Source organism: Ascaphus truei, chromosome 7, assembly GCF_040206685.1.
Source record: "Ascaphus truei isolate aAscTru1 chromosome 7, aAscTru1.hap1, whole genome shotgun sequence".
In the NCBI taxonomy this organism is placed as follows: domain Eukaryota; kingdom Metazoa; phylum Chordata; class Amphibia; order Anura; family Ascaphidae; genus Ascaphus; species Ascaphus truei.
This window is the reverse complement of record NC_134489.1, coordinates 41,631,924-41,656,769: the sequence shown is the minus strand read 5'-3', so window position 1 is coordinate 41,656,769 and position 24,846 is coordinate 41,631,924. Positions and strand designations below refer to the sequence as shown.

The 24,846-nt window shown below is 49.7% G+C and overlaps 2 protein-coding genes across 2 annotated transcripts; both read right to left on the bottom strand.

Moving 5' to 3' along the window:
- Positions 1–249: 249 nt before the first annotated feature.
- On the bottom strand, positions 250–5,467 carry JTB (jumping translocation breakpoint). Its single transcript, XM_075608002.1, has 5 exons — positions 5,331–5,467; positions 4,127–4,167; positions 3,513–3,598; positions 1,739–1,818; positions 250–903 (listed from the first exon to the last, which is right to left on the bottom strand). Exons 1-5 carry the CDS (start codon positions 5,378–5,380, stop codon positions 747–749), a joined length of 414 nt encoding a protein of 137 aa, XP_075464117.1. The 5' UTR covers positions 5,381–5,467; the 3' UTR covers positions 250–746.
- Positions 5,468–10,961: 5,494 nt separating this feature from the next.
- RAB13 (RAB13, member RAS oncogene family) lies at positions 10,962–24,282 on the bottom strand. The gene is made up of 8 exons (XM_075608000.1): positions 23,974–24,282; positions 23,222–23,282; positions 22,923–22,983; positions 22,368–22,445; positions 17,944–18,033; positions 13,341–13,406; positions 13,136–13,186; positions 10,962–13,032 (listed from the first exon to the last, which is right to left on the bottom strand). Exons 1-8 carry the CDS (start codon positions 24,095–24,097, stop codon positions 12,958–12,960), a joined length of 606 nt encoding a protein of 201 aa, XP_075464115.1. The 5' UTR covers positions 24,098–24,282; the 3' UTR covers positions 10,962–12,957.
- Positions 24,283–24,846: the final 564 nt, after the last annotated feature.

Genomic DNA, 24,846 nt, shown 5'->3' with positions numbered 1-24,846 from the left:
CCAATAGAGAGCAGTGTTTTCCTCACATTTTCATTCTGCTACTTCTGAACAATCCCTGCGCTTTGGCACTGACCGCGTCGGAGCTACTACAATAAGCCCCTAGGTGGGAAGGCAGTTTTGGGGCAAAGAGAAGCATTACCCTCCTGCAGACCTGTGCCACAGTATTAGGATACCTTTCTCTCATTTGCTGACACTTTGGGGGGTGACAGTAGGAGTTACACGGCGGTCAGACCACAGAGACTCATCGCATTCTGTTCCTCTGTACAGATTTATTTTGTTACCAGATTACCTGGCAGATGCGATGGTCACAATGCGAGCCAGGAACACGGGGATAAAATTCCTTACGCGCGCAATGCAATCACTTTTACCAGTGCGCGCTTGCACGCACATTTCCCATAACCTTCCACCCTGGGGGTTTTCCCACTGTAATCAAGGTCTGTTTATTTCAGAAAACGAAACACAACCCCCCCACCGTACGACGCGGAGGGTTTGGGATGAGGCGCTCTCTCTCTTGCCGGGCTCTCTGACAATCTGCTGGATTGGGGAATCAAGAGCTGCAGCTCCCAACAAGCAGCAAGTGCAGCGGCTGTGACTAAGGAACCTGCACAGACCGGGGGTCAGCGGAGAGCCGAGAAGCCCATCGCGCTCTCTCCGGCCGTTAGTGACACGGGTCCGGCGATGCCCTTTCAGTTCATGTCACAGGGTGTCCTCTTTTCTCCACATCAGCAGGGGAGCCTGGCCGGGTGTTAAATGGACTCGATCTGCTTGCGCACTTTCTCCAACGCCCGCCAGTCCAGCGTCCGCTGCCGGAACACCACGAGCAGCGACAGGGCCACTGCCGCCGCCATCATGCTGCCCGCAAACTTCCAGAATATCTCCTTCTCCATCGCCACGGAGCGGCAGCTGGGGGCAGAGAGGAGGTCTCGTTACAAAGCGAGAGGACAGCGCCAAGCGCTGCTCACAAAGCCGCCCTTGCGGATTTTACCGTGTACGCCGGCAGACAACAGCACGGAGTTTCTGGAGGAGGAGTCACATGACTCATTATATAGGAGACATTCTGCATCACCGAGTGGCATTTTGACTCCCTACTTTCTGACACAAAACCTCCGGCGGGTAAACCCTGCTCATTTCTAACAAACGATGCGCAGAAAGATGAAGACGCACCTGTGTGTTAATACACATGCCGCCTGGCAACTGATAACAGATAGGGGGCATGAGACTCCCCTGGGTCTATTTCTATCGCAAAACCTCGGGCCCAGACCACAACCTTTGCTGGGAGTTTATTCCAAGCCTCTACTATCTCATGGGTGGCAGATTCCAGTCCTCAAGGGCAACCAACAGGTCAGGTTTTGCCTGCTTCAGCACAGGTGGCTCAAATCAGTGGCTGTCAATGAAGTGGCCAACTTCAGTCCTCAAGGGCCACCAACAGGCCAGGTATTGGGGATATCCCTGCTTCAGCACAGAGAGCTCAATCAGTGGCTCAGTCGATGAGCTACTGATTGAGCCACCTGTGCTGAAGCAGGCATATCCTGAAAACCTGACCTGTTGGTTGCCCTTGAGGACTGGAGTTGCTCGCTCCCCCCCAGTGCTACCTATTTAATGAATAAGGCCTTGTGATATTTCTTTGAGCGTTTCCTAGCTCTGGGCCATGTTTTCTGCCTGAATCGGAAAGTTCCTCTCATCTCCCAAGAGGCATTGGAGCGGGCACAAAGTTTGCATGGCGCAAGGCTGGGCTCACCTCTTATACTCTTCTTTCTTTGACATGCCACAGCTGACCTCCTCTATAAACCCAGTGATCTTGCACTCGTTCACGGTTTTCTGAAGCGGAAACAGGAAAGAGAATGTGAATACACACCCTAGACATGTTTAATTCCCTGCTCAGAAAGGTACATTACAAATAGTAGGAGCCATGTGTCAGGCCTTACAAAGGATTGTTTTACAAGTTCGCTGCTGGGTTGGAAATGCAGGGCAGTCCTGGCTGCACATTCAGGTACATAAGAATTATTTCATTCACTGGACTTTGCTCCCAAGATGAAACTTTTTTTTATACATAGTTAATGACAGGCAGCCTCTGCACATTTACCCACCTACAGGAAAAAATATCGGTTCTGATTTATTCCCCCTCTATACCAGTGTTCCCTTGTATCCAACATGCTGCACCCCCCCTAATGTACTCGCCTCTGCTGTGAAACAGTTCCCTGCATGCACTACCATTTCAGTGAAATGGTACTATCACTGCACCTCTAACTACGAGCATATTTCAATAGCACAATTGCAGTTACTGCTTCCCTGCAAAACTAAAAAGGCATTTGCACTTGTACGTAATGAAGGGAAAAGATTTTAAATACAAGTGTAACTCCCCTCCTAAAGTGGTACTAGCAATACTACTGTATGCTGGGTCCAACCCTGGTTGCTACGGGGATCCATACGTCACGCAGGGGTATTTAAGGAGGAGTGACTGTTCTGGAAGGTTAGGTTCCCGGAGGTCCAGAGGAGCGGAGCGTCGGAAAGAGTAGATATGTAATGTCAGTAAAGTAATAGTATAGACCAAGTCCACGTTTATTATGCTGTAGAGAAGGGACAGTACCCCTTAAGTAAGGAGCCCCTAAAGCCGGAGTGGCGTCCTGGACAGTTTAGTAAAAGGAATACTGAACACCATAGAGGGTCTCAGGAAAAAGGGCTCCTGGGTGCGGGCGGATCAGCACCAATGGTCCCTATCAGTCTGTGTGGAAGTGGCCGTTCCCAAAAACAGACAGCAAGGTATTGGGTCAAGCACAATGAGACCCATCAGAATTTCCTGTAGGGGCCCCAAATTGCTGAATCACTACTTAAAGGGGTCTGGAGAGACAAGGGGGGCCAGGTCACACAAAAACCTAAGCAACTAAGTCAGAGAACCTCCAATCGAGTGTTAAGAGTGGGCACTGATGGAAGAGAAGTATTTGTGTATGTCTTCGAATGAAAACCATGTACAACGTGTCAAGATCTATATGAGCGGTCACCGGGCTTGGGGACACGAATAAATGACAGTTGTGCTATAAACGTTTCTGGTGCCCATTATTATACCACCTTGCTGCCTCATCGCCCAACCGCCTGAATTCCAGCCCCCCGAGACACGGAAACCCATGCGGAATATCCATATACACCCTACACCAATGAAACCTCTCTAGGAAGCCGGGCAGGGAGGGTTACACAAACAAGAAGAACAGACCAAAGAGAAAGCAGGTGCCACAGATGTAAATAAAGTGATATATATTATTATTAGCAGTGTTGAGAAAGTCAGTGTATACAGAGCTTCCCAGAGACCCGATGTTACACTGGGATGAATAATACAATTAGGAATCAGTGCCTCATACACAAAAGTAAACACAGGGAGAAGGGTGTTGATGTCCCAATGATCTTACAATCTAATTAAAGCCCTCAGGAAGTAGTTACCCCACTTGGGGATCCCTGGAATCCTGTTTATGCAGAGACCTGGCCCCCTAAAAAAAGTGTGCGCGCGATCAGACACTTACAGACTGGAAGTTGTTGCAAAGGGAGCAGTCCTTGGAGATGACAAACTCCTCAGCCATCCAGCACTGGGTGCTCAGCGCATGACTGTCTGCAGGGGAATCAAACACAGCCAGCTAACGCAATCTGGTATGAATACAGTATGTAACCTGCTAGAAATACGTGCCACTTCTCTATGTGTCCATCTATTCTTTTCACGTCACGTTCCTTCCCTTTATACACAGTGCGTGTAGGCGTTTAGGTAGGTAGGTATGTATATATATGTGTATATATATATCATACCACATATCAAGGACCTCTCTGAACAAAGGGCTCAGAGATGGCTCTGGAAACATTGGATGCCTGTGGATATGGATTAAATACCCTTTTTTTCATCTACTTGTAGTGCTGTCTCCTTCCCTGGTCATTTGATTTTTGGTGAAGTATCTATGTATCTATACGGTGTGAATGTGTGTGTTGTGTGTATATTTATTTTACACACACTTAAATTAATTGGTAGATACACAGTTGTTTGTATTTGTATCTTTTACTGTTTATATTGTTAAAGATCAATCGAATTGAAATTACAAAAATGAAATAGAGTAACCCTTTCAGTACTTTAGGGCTAGGTTCCACTCACCCGAATTCGTCTCATCCTGGGGTAAGGAGGCACCCGCCGGTCTGAGGAAGTCACAGAATATCAGAGCAGAGTTCTGCATTCATTGTAACATATTGATGTAACAGATACAGATCTATCTGTATGTGTCATGCTGTGTAACATGCACAGAAACCAACCACACACACACCAAATATCATACACAAATACATGTAACGTGCACACCTGTTACACACTGGGTACACAAATACATGTAACACGCACGCACCTCTTGCGCACTGTGTACACAAATACATGTAGCGCACATACCTGTTATGCACTATATGTTGTGCGCACACACACACAATATCACATACACACTTCATTCACTCACAATGACACTTATACACCCTAAAAAAAGCTTGTATATATACACACACACAACTATTTAGCCACATAATATCTCTCTCTGTCACACACACACACAGTCTCACACACACAGTCACACACACACACAGTCACACACACACAGTCTCTCTCTCTCTCACACACACACACACACACACACACACAGTCACTCACACACAGTCAGACACATACAGTCAGACACACACACAGTCACAGTCACAGTCACACACACACACACACACACACACACACACACACACAAACACACACACACACACATACACACACACATACACACACACACACACACTCTCTGTTACACACTGGGTACACAAATACATGTAACACGCACGCACCTCTTGCGCACTGTGTATACAAATACATGTAGCGCACATACCTGTTATGCACTATATGTTGTGTGCACACACACACACAATATCACATACACACTTCATTCACTCACAATGACACTTATACACCCTAAAAAAAGCTTGTATATATACACACACACAACTATTTAGCCACATAATATCTCTCTCTGTCACACACACACACACACACACACACACAAACACAGTCTCACACACAGTCTCACACACACAGTCACACACACACAGTCACACAGTCACACACACACACACACACACACACACACACACACACACACACACACACACAGTCTCTCTCTCACACACACACACACACACACACACACACACACACACACACACACACACACAGTCACTCACACACAGTCAGACACACACACAGTCACAGTCAGACACACACACACACACACACACAGTCACAGTCACAGTCACACACACACTCTCTCACTCACCGGGCAGTGAGCAGGAGCAGCCCCCCCAGGACCCACACCCCCGGCCCCATCGCTACGCTGTCAGGTCCGGTTCTGCTTCCCTACAATTCAGGAGACACTTCCGCTTCCGGTCTGTTGGTAGTGACAAACCGTTTACCTACAGCGCCCCCGTGTGGAGGAGAAACGAGGCGAAGAGGGAGAATTTTTTTTATTGTGCATTTGGATTGCATTTGGATCCACAGATCGGTCTCGAAAAGGGAGAGAGAGGAGAGAGAGGAAGAGAGAGAGAGGAAAAGAGAGAGGAAGAGAGAGAGAGAGAGAGAGAGGCCGCCAACAGAAATCATGGGGCCCGGGACAAATTAAAGGAACAGGTCCCCCACCCCCCAAACCCATAGCGCCCCCCCAAACCCATAGCGCCCCCACCCAAACCCATAGCGCCCCCCCTGAACCCTTAGCGCCCCCCCACCGAACCCTTAGCGCCCCCCCCACCGAACCCTTAGCGCCCCCCCCCACCGAACCCATAGCGCCCCCCCCACCGAACCCATAGCGCCCCCCCACCGAACCCATAGCGCCCCCCCACCGAACCCATAGCGCCCCCCCACCGAACCCATAGCGCCCCCCCACCGAACCCATAGCGCCCCCCCACCGAACCCATAGCGCCCCGCCCCCAAACCCATAGCGCACCCCCCCGAACCCATAGCGCACCCCCCCCCCCGAACCCATAGCGCACCCCCCCCGAACCCATAGCGCACCCCCCCGAACCCATAGCGCACCCCCCCGAACCCATAGCGCACCCGCCCCGAACCCATAGCGCACCTCCCCAAACCCATAGCGCACCCCCCCCAAACCCATAGCGCCCCCCCCCGAACCCATAGCGAACCCCCCCCCGAACCCATAGCGCACCCCCCCCGAACCCATAGCGCACCCTCCCCCCGTACCCATAGCACACCTACCACAAAAAAATCTTTTTTAGCGCGCAACTTTTACTTAACTGTTTTCTTATTGTGATACAGAAAAAAACATTACAATGCAACCTGTTTATTTTAATATTTTCAACAAAAGACAGGTGACTGCCTGTCTGGGTGGGTGAGTGACTGGGTGAGTGAGTGAGTGAGTGGGTGAGAGAGTGAGTGACTGGGTGGGTGAGAGAGTGAGTGACTGGGTGGGTGAGAGAGTGAGTGAGTGACTGGGTGGGTGAGAGAGTGAGTGAGTGACTGGGTGGGTGAGAGAGTGAGTGACTGGGTGGGTGAGAGAGTGAGTGACTGGGTGGGTGAGAGAGTGAGTGACTGGGTGGGTGAGAGAGTGAGTGACTGGGTGGGTGAGAGAGTGAGTGACTGGGTGAGAGAGTGAGTGGGTGGGTGAGAGAGTGAGTGGGTGGGTGAGAGTGGGTGGGTGAGAGAGTGAGTGACTGGGTGGGTGAGAGGGTGGGTGAGAGAGTGAGTGACTAGTTGGGTGAGAGGGTGGGTGAGAGAGTGAGTGACTGGGTGGGTGAGAGAGTGAGTGACTGGGTGGGTGAGAGTGAGTGGGTGGGTGAGAGAGTGAGTGACTGGGTGGGTGAGAAAGTGTGTGACTGGGTGAGTGACTGGGTGGGTGACTGAGTGAGTGACTGGGTGACTGGGTGACTGGGTGGGTGACTGAGTGAGTGACTGGTGGGTGGGTGACTGGGTGCGTGTGTGGGTGGGAGAGTGAGTGAGTGGGTGGGAGAGTGCGTGGGTGAGTGAGTGGGTGGGAGAGTGAGTGACTGGGTTAGTGACTGGGTGAGACAGTGACAGGGGGGTGGGTGACAGTGACAGGGGGGTGGGTGACAGTGACAGGGGGGTGGGTGACAGTGACTGGTTGGGTGGGTTGAGTGGGTGACTTACCCTGACCGGGTGTGTGCTGCTTCCTTGCCGCTTCCCCCCGTGCCCCCGATGTCCCCTTGGCAGTTGCCCGGGGTGGGAGGTGGGAAGGGGAGGGCACGGGAGATGGGCTCGGGGAATGTATGGGAGGTGGGCTTGGGGGGCGCACGGGAGGTGGGCTCGGGGAGCGCATGGGAGGTGGGCAGCTGGGGGGGAGGGCGAGATGCCGGGCGGCTGCAGCATCTTCCGCGGCTGCTACTGCTGGGTTGGCATCCGGGAAGTAAGCTCTGGGGACGGGGCGCGAGGCTGGCAGGCGGCTGCAGCATCCCCCGCGGCTGCTGCATGGGGCAGGGGGCGCACACGGGGGATGCAGGGTTGGCGCTTCCCCGCCCTCCGTCCCACGTGAGGATCGAGGAAACGGGGGGAGGGGGGGGAGCAGGCCGGGCCCACAGGCAGCAGACAGGACACCCTGCAAGACCTCGGCTCTGCGCATGTGCAATCGCCGCCATTTAAAAAAAATATATATAACGGCCAGGGCCGCGCAGGGGCTTGGCAGCTGCCCCCCCGACTCACGGGGCCCGGGACGCCCGTGCCCTTTGTCCCCCCCTGTTGGCGGCCCTGAGAGAGAGTGTCCGTCCCCCAAACATCCCTCAGAATAAATTAGGGCGACACCCCTGTGCTGAAAAAGGAGCTCACCCGAGGTACTCGGTAGGGAGATATGCTAATAGCTAAGCAAAGTATATTTAAATGAGTCCCATCCCACACTTCCTAAAAGGATTTCCATACTATCTATAGTTGATAAACCTAATGCACCAACCTAATGCCTGGAATGGTGTCCTGCCCAACCGGCCAAGCACCCACAACCACGGCTTTTCTGGGCTGCAGCTCTAGCAGTGTGAGCAAACCCAGCTGATTTCTAGCACCACTGTCACGGCATACTTAGTTCTGAGCTCTACGTCTCACCGAGTGCTCATACCTGTGCAAACCACGTTACCCTTTCTGGTGTAGGGAAGCATATCTAATAATCCGTCTCCTGCCACGAGACACCTTCGGGCGCGGGAAGACACCTCACAGTGCATGTGAATAAGCTGTTTTGTATTCCAGCACCGAAGGTATCTTACGCAGAACACTGCTTAGTGAATACGGCCCACTGCCTTCGTCCTTTATCAGATTAGAAGCACTAACTGAAGTCACAGCTCCCTTTGTTATATTACTTTCTCTGCATCTGTTTATTTCATCTCCATTAGAATATGAAGAGAAAGAAAAGACAATCTTTTAGAGGGGGTGCACTGCTAAATGCCCCAAGTGGGTAACATATCCCTTAGAGATGTATAATGACTGGGCAAAGTAACTTTGAATACATATACAATTAAAAACAATGAGAAAGGACCTCCAAAGAGCTGCAACATAGAAGGTACATTGACATAATACAATGTATCCGTGATGTATTAACCTAACTGAGTGAGCTAATAAGTTATACATTAAATAAGAGACAGAATGAAGTGAATAATAATGCCTCGGCCAAGGTTCCTGCTGGCGTGCGGAGGCTGAGGGAAAGCGGGGGCTTTCCCTGGCCTTGGACAGCGTGCCGTCCGGGGGCGTGTCGGCGGGCGGGCCAGTGACGTCACGAAGCTGGTTCGCCCTCATTGGGCGAACCTCTCACGTGACCGGCCCTGCGCTCCGGCAAGCGCTTGATTTTAAAATTTACCTAAGACCTACGCTTCCGCGCGCTTGCGGAAGCGTAGGCGAGCCCCTACTAAAGCCGCTCTCATTGCGGCTGTAGGGGCTCACTGGTAAGAACCAGCGCGCCTCGCTGACCAAGCCTAAGGCTGAGTCCCCGCTGGTGCTGAGCGGGTGGCGCTTGGCGCGGTTACTTGCATATATATATATAAGTTCCGGCTCATGCAATGCGCGCGCATGCGCGGGCACACACGGCGCTTTTGTAAATAAAAATGTTAAACTTTCCCGCTAGCTCAGATAGCCCGCAATTGCGCTTCCACCCCTTATCCCCCCCGCCTGCTCCTTTCATTTGTCCTGGACCCCATGATTTCTGTTGACGACCCTGCTTCCGCCCGCCACCGCAGCGGACACCCCGCCCCACAGTAAGTCCGCTGCCGCCACCCCCCTGTCACACCCCCTGAAGCGCTCTGTACATTAATGGCGCTATATAAATAAAGACATACAATACACACCGCACCCAAAGTCAGGTGCCGCCGCAGAGATACACGCAGGGTGCCGCCGTACCCTGTCACTAACCCACCGCAGTGAGTCACACAACCCTCCCGACTGCGACTGGGGGGGGGGGGGAATCACAACCCTCCCGCCCCCCCAGTGACCCACTGCTGCCGAGCTCTGAAGGGGGGGGGGAGAAAATCACTAACCAAAGGTGAGCAACCGCCGCTAACCTCTGAAGGGGGGGGGATTCCAACCCGCCCACCCAGGGAGACGCCGCCTAGCTGTGAAGGGGTGAGCGGGTGGTAATTAAGTGAGGGGGGAGAGTGAGAAATACACGGGAGAGGGAGGAGAATAGAGAAGGTGGCTCACAAGGGTGTGAAAGGGCGGGGGCGGGGGTCGAAACTCTAGTCTTGAGCCCCAGGAAATCTGTTGGCGGCCCGGCCAAGAATATTTGTGTACAAAGAATAACAGTGCCTGCTTGTCGGACTGTAGTTATAACCGTATATTCCGTAGAGCAGCAGAGGTGGCACCCATTTTCTTCTAACCCAGTACAGCGAGGTAGCCCATGTTCTGTTCATCTTTTATTTAATCTCGCCTGCCCTCAGTACATATTATTACTTTGTGCTTGAAGTGCTTTCAAGGTTACAATCAACAAAATAGATATCCCTTGGAGGTGTGCTGTTAGCAGACAGTGTGCGCGGCAACCCGTCAGCTGCTTTAGCTCACACTGCTAGAGCTGCGGCCTAGAAAAGCGGTCGTTGTGGGTTCTAGGCCTGTTGGGCCTGGCACCATTCCAGTCGGGATTTGGTTGGTGCATTAGGTTTATCAACTCTATATAGTGGGTATGGAAATCCTTCTAGGAAGTATATAATATACTTTGCTTATCCATTAGCATGGATAATGCTCCCAGCCAGGTACCTCAGGTGCGCTCCTGTTTCAGCACAGGTGTGTCTCCCTAATTTATTTGGAGGGAAGTTTGAGGGGATATATATATATATATATATATATATATATATATATATATATTTACACACAATCACACACAAACAAATGGCGACACTTGTTTAAATGTGATGTGTTTGTTCCTTTTTAACAATCCGGATTTTTTTATCCCACCTGGATTGTAGGGTGTGGGACGGATTGTAGGGTGTGGGACGGATTGTAGGGTGTGGGACGGATTGTAGGGTGTGGGACGGATTTTGTTAAAATGATCCACGGAATTCCGGGGGCCGGATTTTGACAGTTCTCCTCATTCCCTGAGGGTGACAGAGAAATTCAGCGGTTCTGCCCAGTAGCAGATCTCAAACCACCAATAAAAGTGATTCACGAGCACATCCAGTCTCGTCACGCTTCGTCAGTGCAGAGAAAGCAGCGCCGCGCTTATTAAAGCAAACCGTCTTCCTGCTTCCAAATGCATTTTCTTTCTTCGACCTGGTGCCGCTTTTTTGTCAGACCGGAGAGGTTGATAAATACACCCCAAACATTCAGTAAAACCAGCAGTGACTCAAAATCATGGGGTATTTATAATGGAGAGTACGAAGATATAACAGAAACCGCCATCTTAAAAGTAACCGGGCTGGAAAATGTCTGTTTTGTGCAGTCGGAGGATTCCACAATGACACAAAGACGAGCTCCGCCGTTAGTAGAAATGTTAGAACATTTATTTTGTGACGCAAGTGAGAGTGAATTTACATGGAAAGGCCCCTCCCTGTTAACAAGGCACTATAGTGATACATTAGCCACATATACACCCCGTGCGGATTCAGTTGGAACATGTGATGATCGTTATCAGGCACGGGTGAGCTACCAATCAGAACACTTCATTCCGCAAGGAATGATTGGTTCAGGCTGTTATGGATACACCTCTCCCCTCCTCTTAGAATGTTCCACCCATTTACCATTAAAAGGAGAATTTAATGCACATTTTAATTTCAAATAACACTTTTTTTTCTTCTTTTTTTTAATGACTGATAAGAAAGGAAAGTCCCAAACTCAGCTGAAATTCCCCCAGAAGTGTGGTCCCCTCCCCTCTTACGTAACAAACAGGTTGGCGCACACACATTATATTATCAGATATAGGGGCGTCTTCAATCTCCGCTGAAGAGGATGATCGGGCTATTAGAATGAGCCCCAAAGTAGTTGGTGGGGGAGCGGGGGGGGGGGGGTGAATTGTGTTCATCACCTCCTCACAATCCCTCCACTGCCAAAGGGGCCTGAAACACATGGCAGGGAAGGGGTTACTTCCCTAGGCACAGATATATACTGTAGATGTCCGATAAACCATTGTGAGAGCAGTACCTGTAATTTCCACACCTTCGTACAACACCTGCCTGGCAGCCCTTCCAGGTGGCACTTCAAGGCCTCCCTGTAACACACATCCTTTTCCCCCAGGTCTTTTAGAAAGCATCCTCGTCTTCAGAGTCAGGGTTATCCTTCGGCACACATCCTTTGTCCGGCTATAATAGTACTACTGCCTGGAACCTCCTAATCCCCCTTTATTATGCAGCCGCTGACCGGTAAACTTCAATGGGATCACCCACTAACATGACAACATTTCACCTTCTTACACATATCAGTTTCCTTCATAAACCTAAATAGGACCGCCGTGTTAAACGTAAAAATCAACCTCTTATATACAGCTGCTGCCCCATAAACAACAATGGGATCACCCTATTGCACATATCTGTTGCCCTCATACCCTTGAATAAGACCATCCTCTTACACGATAGGGTCACCTTCTTCCGAACATCTATTGCCCCCCTAGACTGGGTGCTGACTTCCCTTCACTGGAACATCAGTTGCCCTCGAAGACTTCAAATGAAAGGCTGTTTTAACATGAAGAACAACCACATCGCAGCACTAAACTTTAGTGGGGTCACCATCTGAAACGTGGGGGATCCCTTTTCCCACACATCCGTAGCCTCCCTAAAACCTTACTCCTTGGTGAATTAATACTGGAGGTTAATGGCTAGGACGTTCAGTAAGTAACTGGCGATAACAACCATTTACAGTGCATATGTTTCCTATTTCAAACCTTACTTGGTCCCCGATTTCTATTCCCTATTTTCTAAACGATGCCATTCTCTTGCGCTGCGCCGAGGTGACGCTAGCGGCTCGCCACCTGCCTCACCCAGCTTGAAACAATGACCCTGGCATACCTAAAACTGTGTGAGATACAGCTCCCCTGAGCTGTATTTCTACCCCTAGGTATAGAGGAGACTATATATCACACCCCTGCTCTGCCTTTATTGCAGGGTCTACAATACTGAGCTTCCTATTTCACCTCTAATTGCTGCATATTCGTTATGCCCCAGAGCTGCTGCCTCTCTGCCTAAGTCCAGAGGGGCAATGATTATACTTTGGGCAGGAGCAGAGAAGGCCTCCCCTTCTCTTAAATGAAGTTACAGGAAGAGAGTAAGAGGAAGGAGTAACATCTTCGCCCCATAAGACATTGGCTACTGGGATCATACACGTCCTGCACAGCTCTGTTACTCTGCAGGTCCTGGCTCTGATTCCCAATCTGAATAAAAGTCTCCGTAAGGACCCCCTATGGCACAGGGTTGGCAGGATGAACCAGGCAGCTGGGCACTGCCCCGGGGGTGCCTTCATGTCCATTCCACCGGGACCCTGGACCTTTAAACCACCGAGCATTTACTGCTGCCTTTCTTGGGGGTGCTTTTCAAATCCACTGGGTCTTTCATTCCTGGAGCCTGGAATAGAAACGGAGTGAGCAGCGGGTGGAGGGGTTTCGGGGATTACAGACGGGTAAAACGTCTCTGCATCGGGTGGGGGGAGAGGGCAGCCCTTACGTACCGTTCTCCTGGAGATTTTCAACAAGATATCCCGGGCCAGAGTATTAAAAGCCTAGCGGGAAAGACAAAGACGTTACTATGTTACCTGCATACACAATGACTAGGTCTCTTTAAATATAGATAGTACATAAGAGATGGGACCATACGTTGATGTTAGTAGGTAATCCATACGTGCCATGTGATCTCATATAACAGGTGGCACTCACCCCATCTACATTCAGGCTGGACTTGGCACTCGTCTCAAAGAATCTGATGCCGTGTTCTTTGGCTAGCTGCAGGTCAAGGGGAAGAATACTGCATGAGCCCAGACATGCAGAGAAGCACAGACACACAGGTCTGCACATATATGTATATAAATAAAGGTATATAGAGACACACAGGTCTGCACATATATGTATGTAAATAAAGGTATATAGAGACACACAGGTCTGCACATATATGTATATAAATAAAGGTATATAGAGACACACAGGCCTGTATTATATATATATATATATATATATATATATATATATATATATATATATATATATAAATAAATAAAAAGAAAGGTATATAGAGACACACAGGCCTGCACATATATGTATATAAATAAAGGTATATAGAGACACACAGGCCTGTATTATATATATAATATATATATATATATATATATATATATATATATACACACACATGAAGGTCAGTCAGCACACTGTAGTAGAAAAGGTTGTAATAGCAGATGCTAGTCCCATAGAGAATAAGTATGATACGAACCAATCCAAAGACCAGTAAAGAGACAGCAGACCCTGAGGAAGGTCTCTCTGTGGGACCGAAACGTTGGCTTACGTGTATTTCATGTTGTGAATATAGATTTTTGGATTAACCCCGTGCGGTCTGCTGTCTCTTTACTGGTCTTTGGATTGGTTCGTATCATATATATATATATATATATATATATATATATATATATATATATATATATATATATATATATATATAAATAAAAAGAAAGGTATATAGAGACACACAGGCCTGCACATATATGTATATAATTAAAGGAATACAGAGAAACACAGGCCTGTATCATATATATATATATTAAACAAGAAAAACAGCACTCCAGTAGTTGTAGACATGGCCTGGTGCTAGTCCCACATAATAATATTGAAGATACTTCACTATCCGGAAGAACGGCACAGCAGACCGCACAACCCCCCTGAAGAAGATCCCTCTGTGGGATCGAAACGTTGATTTGTGTGCTGTTCTTTAATACAGTTTTTTGAAAATTGACTACTGTGTGCTGTCTCTGCTGTGCCGTTCTTCCGGATGGTAAAGTGCATTATATATATACAAAATAATGTCGCTGCTGACCGGGCAGGTGAGCCTCAGCGTCAGCGCGGAGGAGCGCGGGCTGAGGCTCTATGGACCTTGAGAAAGGTCCCGCACGAGGACCGAAACGTTGGAAAGATGTCTTGTTAATACAATATTCTTTTGACTACTTACCTGGAGTGCTGCCTCTGATATTCGTCTTCAAACGGTATCGTATTGCCTATTTGTACCATACAGGATTTGCACCCACTTAATTGATTTACCAGACGGAGTGCCTATTGTTCTTCATTATCTACTATACATATATATGTATATATATATATATAAATATAAACCATCCATCAATAAAACTCAAAATGGATTATTCTGCAAACCTAATAAACTTTCTAGACACGACAGTAACACTGAAAGATGGGAAACTACACACATCTGTATACAAGAAACCAACTGACAGATGCAGTTACCTCCACAACTCCAGCTTCCATCCCACTCACACCAAACAAGGTATCATACACAGCCAGGCTATAAGATACCACCGCATATGCTCTGACACTGAAGACAGAAACAGGCATCTCACAACCCTGACCGAATCGTTCAGACAGAAGGGATACAAACCAAAGACTATTGCCAAAACTATTACATCTGCACTAAAAGCCCCACGAGAACACCTGCTACAATACAGAAAGAAAGAACCTACCACACGCATACCACTAGTGACCACATACAACCCTACCCTGGAGGGAATACGAAAAATAATCAAAGATCTGCAACCCATGCTGACAGAGGATGCGACATTAAAAGAAATCTTTCCCAAACCTCCCATTCTTGCATTCCGGCAACCACCAAACCTCAAACAGAAATTAGTCAGCAGAAAACTTCACAACGATTTTAAAGACATGAATAACGGCACAAAACCGTGAAGCAACAAACGCTGCAAACTCTGCAAACATATTTGTCAGGATCCCACAGCCAGTCACAACCATAGAACATTCAATGTTAAAGGATCATACAGCTGCACATCCAGGAATTTAGTGTATATGATTCAATGCAACAAATGTGACCAAGGTTGCTACATTGGGGAAACCAGCCAAAAATTACAAGGAAGAATGAATATGCACAGACACTCTATACTCCATCACGAAGAAGGAAGATACTGCTCACCTGTGGGACATCACTTCTCACAACCAGATCATTCCATAAATGATCTAAAAATCAAAATCCTCAATGGAATGTTTAAAAGCACCCAAGAACGGAAAACATTTGAGCTCAGAATGATAAGACTCTTTGACACCAAAACCAAGGGACTTAATGTGGACATGGGTTTTCTCACACCCTACCAAAATTGTCTGTAATTATCCTGCTTGCCTCTATTCTTATCCACACTTTCTCTCCCCCCCCAGCATCCCTTCCCCACCTTTCTTTGACACTGTCCCTTGGCTTCAAACACTTAACACCCGACCTTATCTACAGTAAATATCTGTTTTTTTTTTTTTTTCTCTACACTGTTTTAGCATTGATTCCTGTGTAAATCAGTATTGCTGACCTGAAGAAGAGAGGAGAACTCTCTAAAGCTTGTCCTATGACATAAATTGTTAGTCCAATAAAAAAGGTATCACCTAATACTGAAGAACTCATTTATTCTGCACTATATAAATATATATATATATACACACACACACACACACACACACATATATATATATTACATTACCGTCCATCCAGCAGGGCAGCAGAACAGCAAAGAGAGGCAGCACTCAGAGGTAAGTCAGCAAAATAATGTATTGCAACAGACACAAAAATCCGACGTTTCGATCCCCAGAGGGATCTTCTTCCTGGGGGTGTGCACACAGCCAGTGACTGACTGAGCACACAGACACACAGACACACAGACACACAGACACACAGACACACAGACACACAGACAATATAAAAGGCTAAGGATGTCTGCAACAACCGGAATGCCTCCTCAAGGAGATGAGTAAAGCTGCGTCCATGGAAAAACAGGCAGCGCTGAGCCGTGCGGACGCTCCGCCATCCTCAATGAGGATGTCTTGAGAGGGGGCTCACGCGAGCGTCCGCAGGCGTGCTGAGAAGTTGGGTTTTTCAGCCGACAGCCAATGCTGTTTTTCAGCGCGCTGTCGGCTGAAAACCTCCAATGACAGCAAAGCAGCGTCAACGTCACGGCGCCGTGACATTGACGTCGGTGCGTCGCGGGCTATTGGCCAGTGACATCACTGCCCCCCCTCCGGATCGCGCACGCTGGCTCGCCTGCCAGTCCATGGGATCGCTGCTGACCGGGCAGGTGAGCCTCAGCATCAGCGCGGAGGAGCGCGGGCTGAGGCTCTATGGACACAGTCTAAGACTGCGTCCATAGTGCAAATATGTGCATAGTGCGCGCGTGCACATGCGCTACAGGGAGAGCGGCGCTTCGCAATACAAACAAGTTTGTATTTCAAGCACGACGCCGGGTCACGGAGGAGTGCGGAAGCTAGCGCGTTCTACTATGGACGCAGCCAAGGTGGGCGGGAGACAGAGAGAGATACAGCAAGGAGTGGAGGAGACAGAGAGAGCAAGGAGGGGAGAAGTCAGAGAGAGACAGCATGGAGGGGAGGGGAGACAGAGAGAGAGGCAATTAGAGACAGCAAAGGAGAGGAGACAGAGAGAGAAGGAGAGAAAGACACCAAGGAGGCGAGGAGACAGGGATGACGAGGAGGGAATAGAGAGCAGTGTACACAGAGGGGAGGAGAGACAGCAAGGTGAGGAGGAGGAGGAAAGAGAGAAACAGCAGGGAGAGGAGGAGACAGCTGAGATGAAAAGGAGAGGAGGGAGTGTAGTGGGCACAGAGAGGAGCAGACACAGTAAGGCAGGGAGTGCCAAGGGAGGGGAGGAGAGAGTGCAAACAGGAGCAGGCCATGCTGGAGGAGAGAGTAAGGTGGGGAAGAGGGTATAAGAGACAGTAAGGCATTACAGGGAGGGGTGAAAACAAAGAGTAATGTTTCATTAATAAACTTGAAGATCTGCTAGATCGGCGTATGTTTCACCAGGAACATTGTGTGTGTGTGTGTGTGTGTGTATATATATATATTTATATATAATGCAGGGACAGACACACACAACTACACATATATACAGATATATAAAAAGGTATGTAGACACACTAACATATTCAGAATAAGAGAACATGACATGACACAAAGGTATACTGGGTATATGCAGACAGACATACAGATGGGCATGAATAGAGGCAAGCGTATGTAAGTATGTATGTATGTATGTATATACTTGCCTCTATTCAATATGTACTTGCATATTCTTTTTATATAGTATATGTACGTACGTACACGCACAAGCACACGCACAGACAGATATGCAAGCATTTGTAGGGCCTGCAGGCACACAGACATGCATACAAATACAGATACACACCCATGATACATGGGCATATATCCAGAGACTAACAAGCAAACACATACACACACGTGACACCATGACACGGACCTTCTCCCCGCGCTCCTTGGGCACTTTCCTCTTGTTTTCCATGTCACACTTATTACCCAGAAGCATCCTGTCCACGCCGGCCGCTGCATTCTGCGGGTGGAAACCCGGGGGTCAAAGAGATATAACAGGAGAAAAGGACCCCCCCTCCTCCCGATCCAACACACGCACGGACAGCACTGCTCTCTTATCCTGTCACACTGCCACGTCTGACGGTATCACGGAATAGGAATTACCACAAGGTTTATTAAGTTTATATAATTTTTGTCGACAACACCGGACAACTGAATGTGTGTAATTTTACTATTTCGGGAGCGTTGGCCACCGGTGTTTTAAAGACCTAGAATTTCTGGTATTCAGACACTACCATAACTAGGAACCAAATCCAGTGTCTGTGCGTCACAAAACCTCCGTGGCAGTCACTGTATTTAGATCACGAATAGCTGCGTTCTTGGTCTATACATACGGAAATCCTTCCGTTACGGCTGGGGCTATATAGGATTCCAATTGTGAGTACAGAATTGGATATTCGGGTGGATGTGGTGTTACTCACAGTTAGGGGGAGACAAAGATAGGTGGGACCGGAGACCAAAAACCACGGTGTCAGATGTCACGTGCCCCCCCCCCCCCCCCGCCCCTCCAGGAAATAAGCCTTAGGGCAGAGGTGGGCAACTCCAAGGGCCACCAACTGGTCAGGTTTTTAAGATATCCCTGCTTCAGCACAGGTGGCTCAATCAGTGGCTCGGTCAACGACTGGCCAACTCTAGCCCTCAAGGGCCTGCAACAGGACAGGTTTTCAGGACTGAGCCACTGATTGAGACACCTGTGGGAAGCAGGGATTTTCTGAAAACCTGTCCTGTTGCAGGCCCTTGAGGAGTGAAGTTGCCCGGTCCTGTCCATAGAGCAACAACCACAATCAACTAAATTATCCAATCCTCCAAAGTTGATGTAAAATCCGGTAACACCCCAAGCACCGGGTGTACCAAAGTACTTGCGAGATCCCTTTCGGTGAGTATTCCGTTGGCGTGCTCCAGCTGCATGGATTGGTATAGGACAGCAAAATGGCGGTGCACAGCTCAGTGCAAAGCGCCAGGAGAGGCGCGAAATGCGTTAGAGTATCACTACCCTCATCGTCATGTTTGTTATATGCTAAATAAATTTTTATCGCAGCATTTGTTTCCTGTCCTGACCGTTAAGCTGGTGCGCCATGCACCGCCATTTTTTGTTTTTCTGCTCTCAACCATAACTATAAGAAACATCAACCACAACCTGCAACACCCCTCCTCTCCCTGTCTCCACTACCTACACCCCCTCCTCTCCCTGTCTCCACTACCTACACCCCCTCCTCTCCCTGTCTCCACTACCTACACCCCTCCTCTCCCTGTCTCCACTACATACACCCCTCCTCTACCTGTCTCCATTACCTACACCCCTCCTCTCCCTGTCTCCATTACCTACACCCCTCCTCTCCCTGTCTCCACTACATACACCCCTCCTCTACCTGTCTCCACTACCTACACCCCTCCTCTCCCTGTCTGTATTACCTACACCCCTCCAATCCCTGTCTCCACTACCTACACCCCTCCTCTCCCTGTCTCCACTACCTACACCCCTCCTCTCCCTGTCTCCACTACCTACACCCCTCCTCTCCCTGTCTCCACTACCTACACCCCTCCTCTCCCTGTCTCCACTACCTACACCCCTCCTCTCCCTGTCTCCACTACCTACACCCCTCCTCTACCTGTCTCCATTACCTACACCCCTCCTCTCCCTGTCTCCATTACCTACACCCCTCCTCTCCCTGTCTCCACTACCTACACCCCTCCTCTCCCTGTCTGCATTACCTACACCCCTCCTCTCCCTGTCTCCATTACCTACACCCCTCCTCTCCCTGTCTCCATTACCTACACCCCTCCTCTCCCTGTCTCCACTACATACACCCCTCCTCTCCCTGTCTATATTACCTACACCCCTCCACTACCTACACCCCTCCTCTCACTGTCACCACTACCTACACCCCTCCTCTCCCTGTCTCCACTACCTACACCCCTCCTCTCCCTGTCTCCACTACCTACACCCCTCCTCTCCCTGTCTCCACTACCTACACCCCTCCTCTCCCTGTCTCCACTACCTACACTCCTCCTCTCCCTGTCTCCACTACCTACACCCCTCCTCTACCTGTCTCCATTACCTACACCCCTCCTCTCCCTGTCTCCATTACCTACACCCCTCCTTTCCCTGTCTCCACTACCTACACCCCTCCTCTCACTGTCTGCATTACCTACACCCCTCCTCTCCCTGTCTCCAATACATACACCCCTCCTCTCCCTGTCTCCAATACATACACCCCTCCTCTCCCTGTCTCCACTACCTACACCCCTCCTCTCCCTGTCTCCATTACCTACACCCCTCCTCTCCCTGTCTCCACTACCTACACTCCTCCTCTCCCTGTCTCCACTACCTACACCCCTCCTCTCCCTGTCTCCACTACCTACACCCCTCCTCTCCCTGTCTCCACTACCTACACCCCTCCTCTACCTGTCTCCATTACCTACACCCCTCCTCTCCCTGTCTCCATTACCTACACCCCTCCTTTCCCTGTCTCCACTACCTACACCCTTCCTCTCCCTGTCGCCACTACCTACACCCCTCCTCTCCCTGTCTCCAATACATACACCCCTCCTCTCCCTGTCTCCACTACCTACACCCCTCCTCTCCCTGTCTCCATTACCTACACCCCTCCTCTCCCTGTCTCCACTACCTACACTCCTCCTCTCCCTGTCTCCACTACCTACACCCCTCCTCTCCCTGTCTCCACTACCTACACCCCTCCTCTCCCTGTCTCCACTACCTACACCCCTCCTCTACCTGTCTCCATTACCTACACCCCTCCTCTCCCTGTCTCCATTACCTACACCCCTCCTTTCCCTGTCTCCACTACCTACACCCCTCCTCTCCCTGTCTCCACTACCTACACCCCTCCTCTCCCTGTCTCCACTACCTACACCCCTCCTCTACCTGTCTCCATTACCTACACCCCTCCTCTCCCTGTCTCCATTACCTACACCCCTCCTTTCCCTGTCTCCACTACCTACACCCCTCCTCTCCCTGTCTGCATTACCTACACCCCTCCTCTCCCTGTCGCCACTACCTACACCCTTCCTCTCCCTGTCGCCACTACCTACACCCCTCCTCTCCCTGTCTCCACTACTTACACCCCTCCTCTCCCTGTCTCCACTACCTACACCCCTCCTCTCCCTGTCTCCACTACCTACACCCCTCCTCTCCCTGTCTCCACTACCTACACCCCTCCTCTCCCTGTCTGCATTACCTACACCCCTCCTCTCCCTGTCTCCACTACCTACACCCCTCCTCTACCTGTCTCCATTACCTACACCCCTCCTCTACCTGTCTCCATTACCTACACCCCTCCTCTACCTGTCTCCATTACCTACACCCCTCCTCTCCCTGTCTCCAATACTTACACCCCTCCTCTCCCTGTCTCCATTACCTACACCCCTCCTCTCCCTGTCTCCACTACCTACACCCCTCCTCTCCCTGTCTGCATTACCTACACCCCTCCTCTCCCTGTCTCCACTACCTACACCCCTCCTCTCCCTGTCTCCAATACATACACCCCTCCTCTCCCTGTCTCCAATACATACACCCCTCCTCTCCCTGTCTCCACTACATACATCCCTCCTCTCCCTGTCTCCACTACCTACACCCCTCCTCTACCTGTCTCCATTACCTACACCCATCCTCTCCCTGTCTCCATTACCTACACCCCTCCTCTCCCTGTCTCCACTACCTACACCCCTCTCCCTGTCTGCATTACCTACACCCCTCCTCTCCCTGTCTGCATTATCTACACCCCTCCTCTCCCTGTCGCCACTACCTACACCCCTCCTCTCTCTGTCTCCACTACCTACACCCTTCCTCTCCCTGTCGCCACTACCTACACCCCTCCTCTCCCTGTCTCCACTACCTACACCCCTCCTCTCCCTGTCTCCACTACCTACACCCCTCCTCTCCCTGTCTCCACTACCTACACCCCTCCTCTACCTGTCTCCACTACCTACACCCCTCCTCTCCCTGTCTCCACTACCTACATCCCTCCTCTCCCTGTCTCCACTACCTACACCCCTCTTCTCCCTGTCTCCACTACCTACACCCCTCTTCTCCCTGTCTCCACTACCTACACCCCTCCTCTCCCTGTCTCCACTACCTACACCCCTCCTCTCCCTGTCTCCACTACCTACACCCCTCCTCTCCCTGTCTCCACTACCTACACCCTTCCTCTCCCTGTCTCCACTACCTACATCCCTCCTCTCCATGTCTGCACTACCTACACCCCTCCTCTTCTCCTCCTCATTCTCATCTTCTTCCCCCCCTCCTCTACCTCCTCTCCCTCCTCTTCTCCTTACCTCTTTAATGCTTTTCATCCAGTTCTGAATATTTTCAAAGGATCTTTCGTCGGTGATGTCATAAACCAGTATTATCCCCTGAAATAAAGCGCAGCACATCGCAGAATATAATGCATGTGTAGCTCTAATAGAGGTATCAATTACTGAAGGTGGTGCCTGTGTAATATTAATAATTGGCAAGTCGGAAGCAGGTCTAACACTTAGAAAGGATGACTCTTATACATACATTATTAACAACGAGTGCAAGGTTTGCGTTCCGGAATTAGGAAAGGGCTGGCCTTTTAGAAACATGATTACGTAACCCATTCAGTGCTGCAGTGCATGGTGTGGCTGGCCTCTCCAGCACTGATTGGGTGGGGAGAGGAAGGGGCGCCTGTGTTTGGGCAGTGAGAGGTAAGACGGCTTTGTACTGGGATCAGATGTTCCAAGGACAGAGACAGGGAGTGAATATAATGATGCAGCTAAGACGCAGGTGTCTTTGTTTTTGTGATAGGAAAGTGAGATGCATGTAATGGGGAGCAAGGTGTCAAACGTTAGAGCCAGGGAATTCCTTACCATGGCCCCCCGGTAATACGCTGTGGTGATGGTTTTGAACCTCTCCTGTCCTGCAGTGTCCCTGGATGGATAAAACCTTGGTTATATTGCAGAATATCTCACTGTGCTGTTATCTAAACATGTAGAGACAGCCACATAGGCTGCTATGGAGGGATTGTCACCGTCTGCACAGTACCCAATACACAGGTTACCCACTCCATGCCGGATACAAGACGGGACACTAAGCATTACACATCTGATGTCATACAAACGACATGTCAACAAATCCTCTCTCTGTACAGTATCTCCCAATTACTCACCAAACCTGCAGCTTTATCTTTTTCCCTTCGATTTCTGTGGTTCTGATTTTAAAGTCAATCCCTGAAACAAACAAAGATATGTGTGCGGTGAATGAATGTTATGTAGCCTCGGCGAATCAAATACAAGACGACAGAAAGTGGTCCAGTGGCGTCGCGGCCCCTGATGTTGGTGAATACGATTTAAATCCCTCCATTTTGTGACCTTGAGCAAGACCCTTTATCACCTACACTATATAATCTGGGAGCCCCCGCGGTTCCAATTGTGTACCAGGAAACACTGCCAAGTGTTGCCACAGACTTTGTATAAAGAGAGTACACAAAACACCACCATATACATTCAATTGTACGGTGTTACAATGAAGATCAACTGGGCTCAGATTATATCTTTGGATATACACCCGTGAAAGTGTTTTCATCCTGCTGTATACATTGCAACTCTTGTGTGGAACGAGGGAGGCTCAGTAAACCCAAGTTCTGTCACTACAGGGGCCTGATCCCTTGAGAGTTTTCTGACACTTTTTCAGTAGTCGTAGTTGAAAAACAAGAAAATGGGATGGACTGTGACAACAAGTTCAGGCTCAAGGGTGACATCTGGCTGCCCAGCGAGATAAGAGCTGTGTGTCATCAGGAATGAGGTTCTAGGGGCTTCTCAGAACTTAGGGCTGCGGGTGTCTCCAGAGATCAGAGTTCTGTTTGTGTCAGAGCTCAGAGTTAGACATGTCCTTAGCGCACTAGTGCCGGGGTTCACTCACCGATGGTGGAAATGTATGTGCTGTTGAAACTGTCCTCGGAGAATCGAACAATCAGACAGGTTTTCCCCACACCACTGTCTCCAATCAGCAGAAGTTTAAAGAGATGATCGTAGGATTTCGCCATATTGAGTGGAAGAGGAGGGAGGGAGAGTGAGGAGGAAGAGAGGGAGGGGAGAGAGAGGGAAATACAAAGAGGGGAAGGGGAGGGGAAGAGGGAGGCGAAACAGGGAGGAGGGAAAGAGGGTGGAAGAGAGGGAGGGTGGATAGAGAAAAGAAAAGTAGAGACAGGGAGGGGTGAAAAGGGGGAGGGTGAAGAGGGGGAGGGTTAAGAGGAGGGAGGGGGGTAGGATTGACGGGGAAGAGGAAAGAGGGATACTGGGGAGAATTCTATGGGGAGGAAAGAGGGATGGGAAGGAGGGAGAGGAGGATTGGGGGAAGGTTACCAGGGATAATAGAGCGACGGGAAGGAAAGAAAGAGACTGGAGGGAGGGGAGGCAGTGAGGGGATAATATGGAGAGGAAGGGAGGCAGAGCAGAGGGAAAAGACGGGAGAGGGGAAAGGGAAGTTATAGAAACCAGTAAGTGTGGGCGAGAGGCGGATGGGGGGTGGGGGAGGAAAAGAATAAAGAAAGTATTTATTTTATGGATTTATGTTCTGTATTAGTGGAGAAGGAGCGGCTCAGTGAGTACAGGCTCAGTGAGTACAGGCTCTGAGTAACAGCTCAGTAGTACAGGCTCTGAGTAACAGCTCAGTGAGTACAGGCTCAGCGAGTAAAGGCTCGTGAGTACAGGCTCAGCGAATAAAAGCTCAGCGAGTACAGGCTCAGCGAGTACAGGCTCAGCGAGTACATAGTGAGTAAAGGCTCAGTGAGTA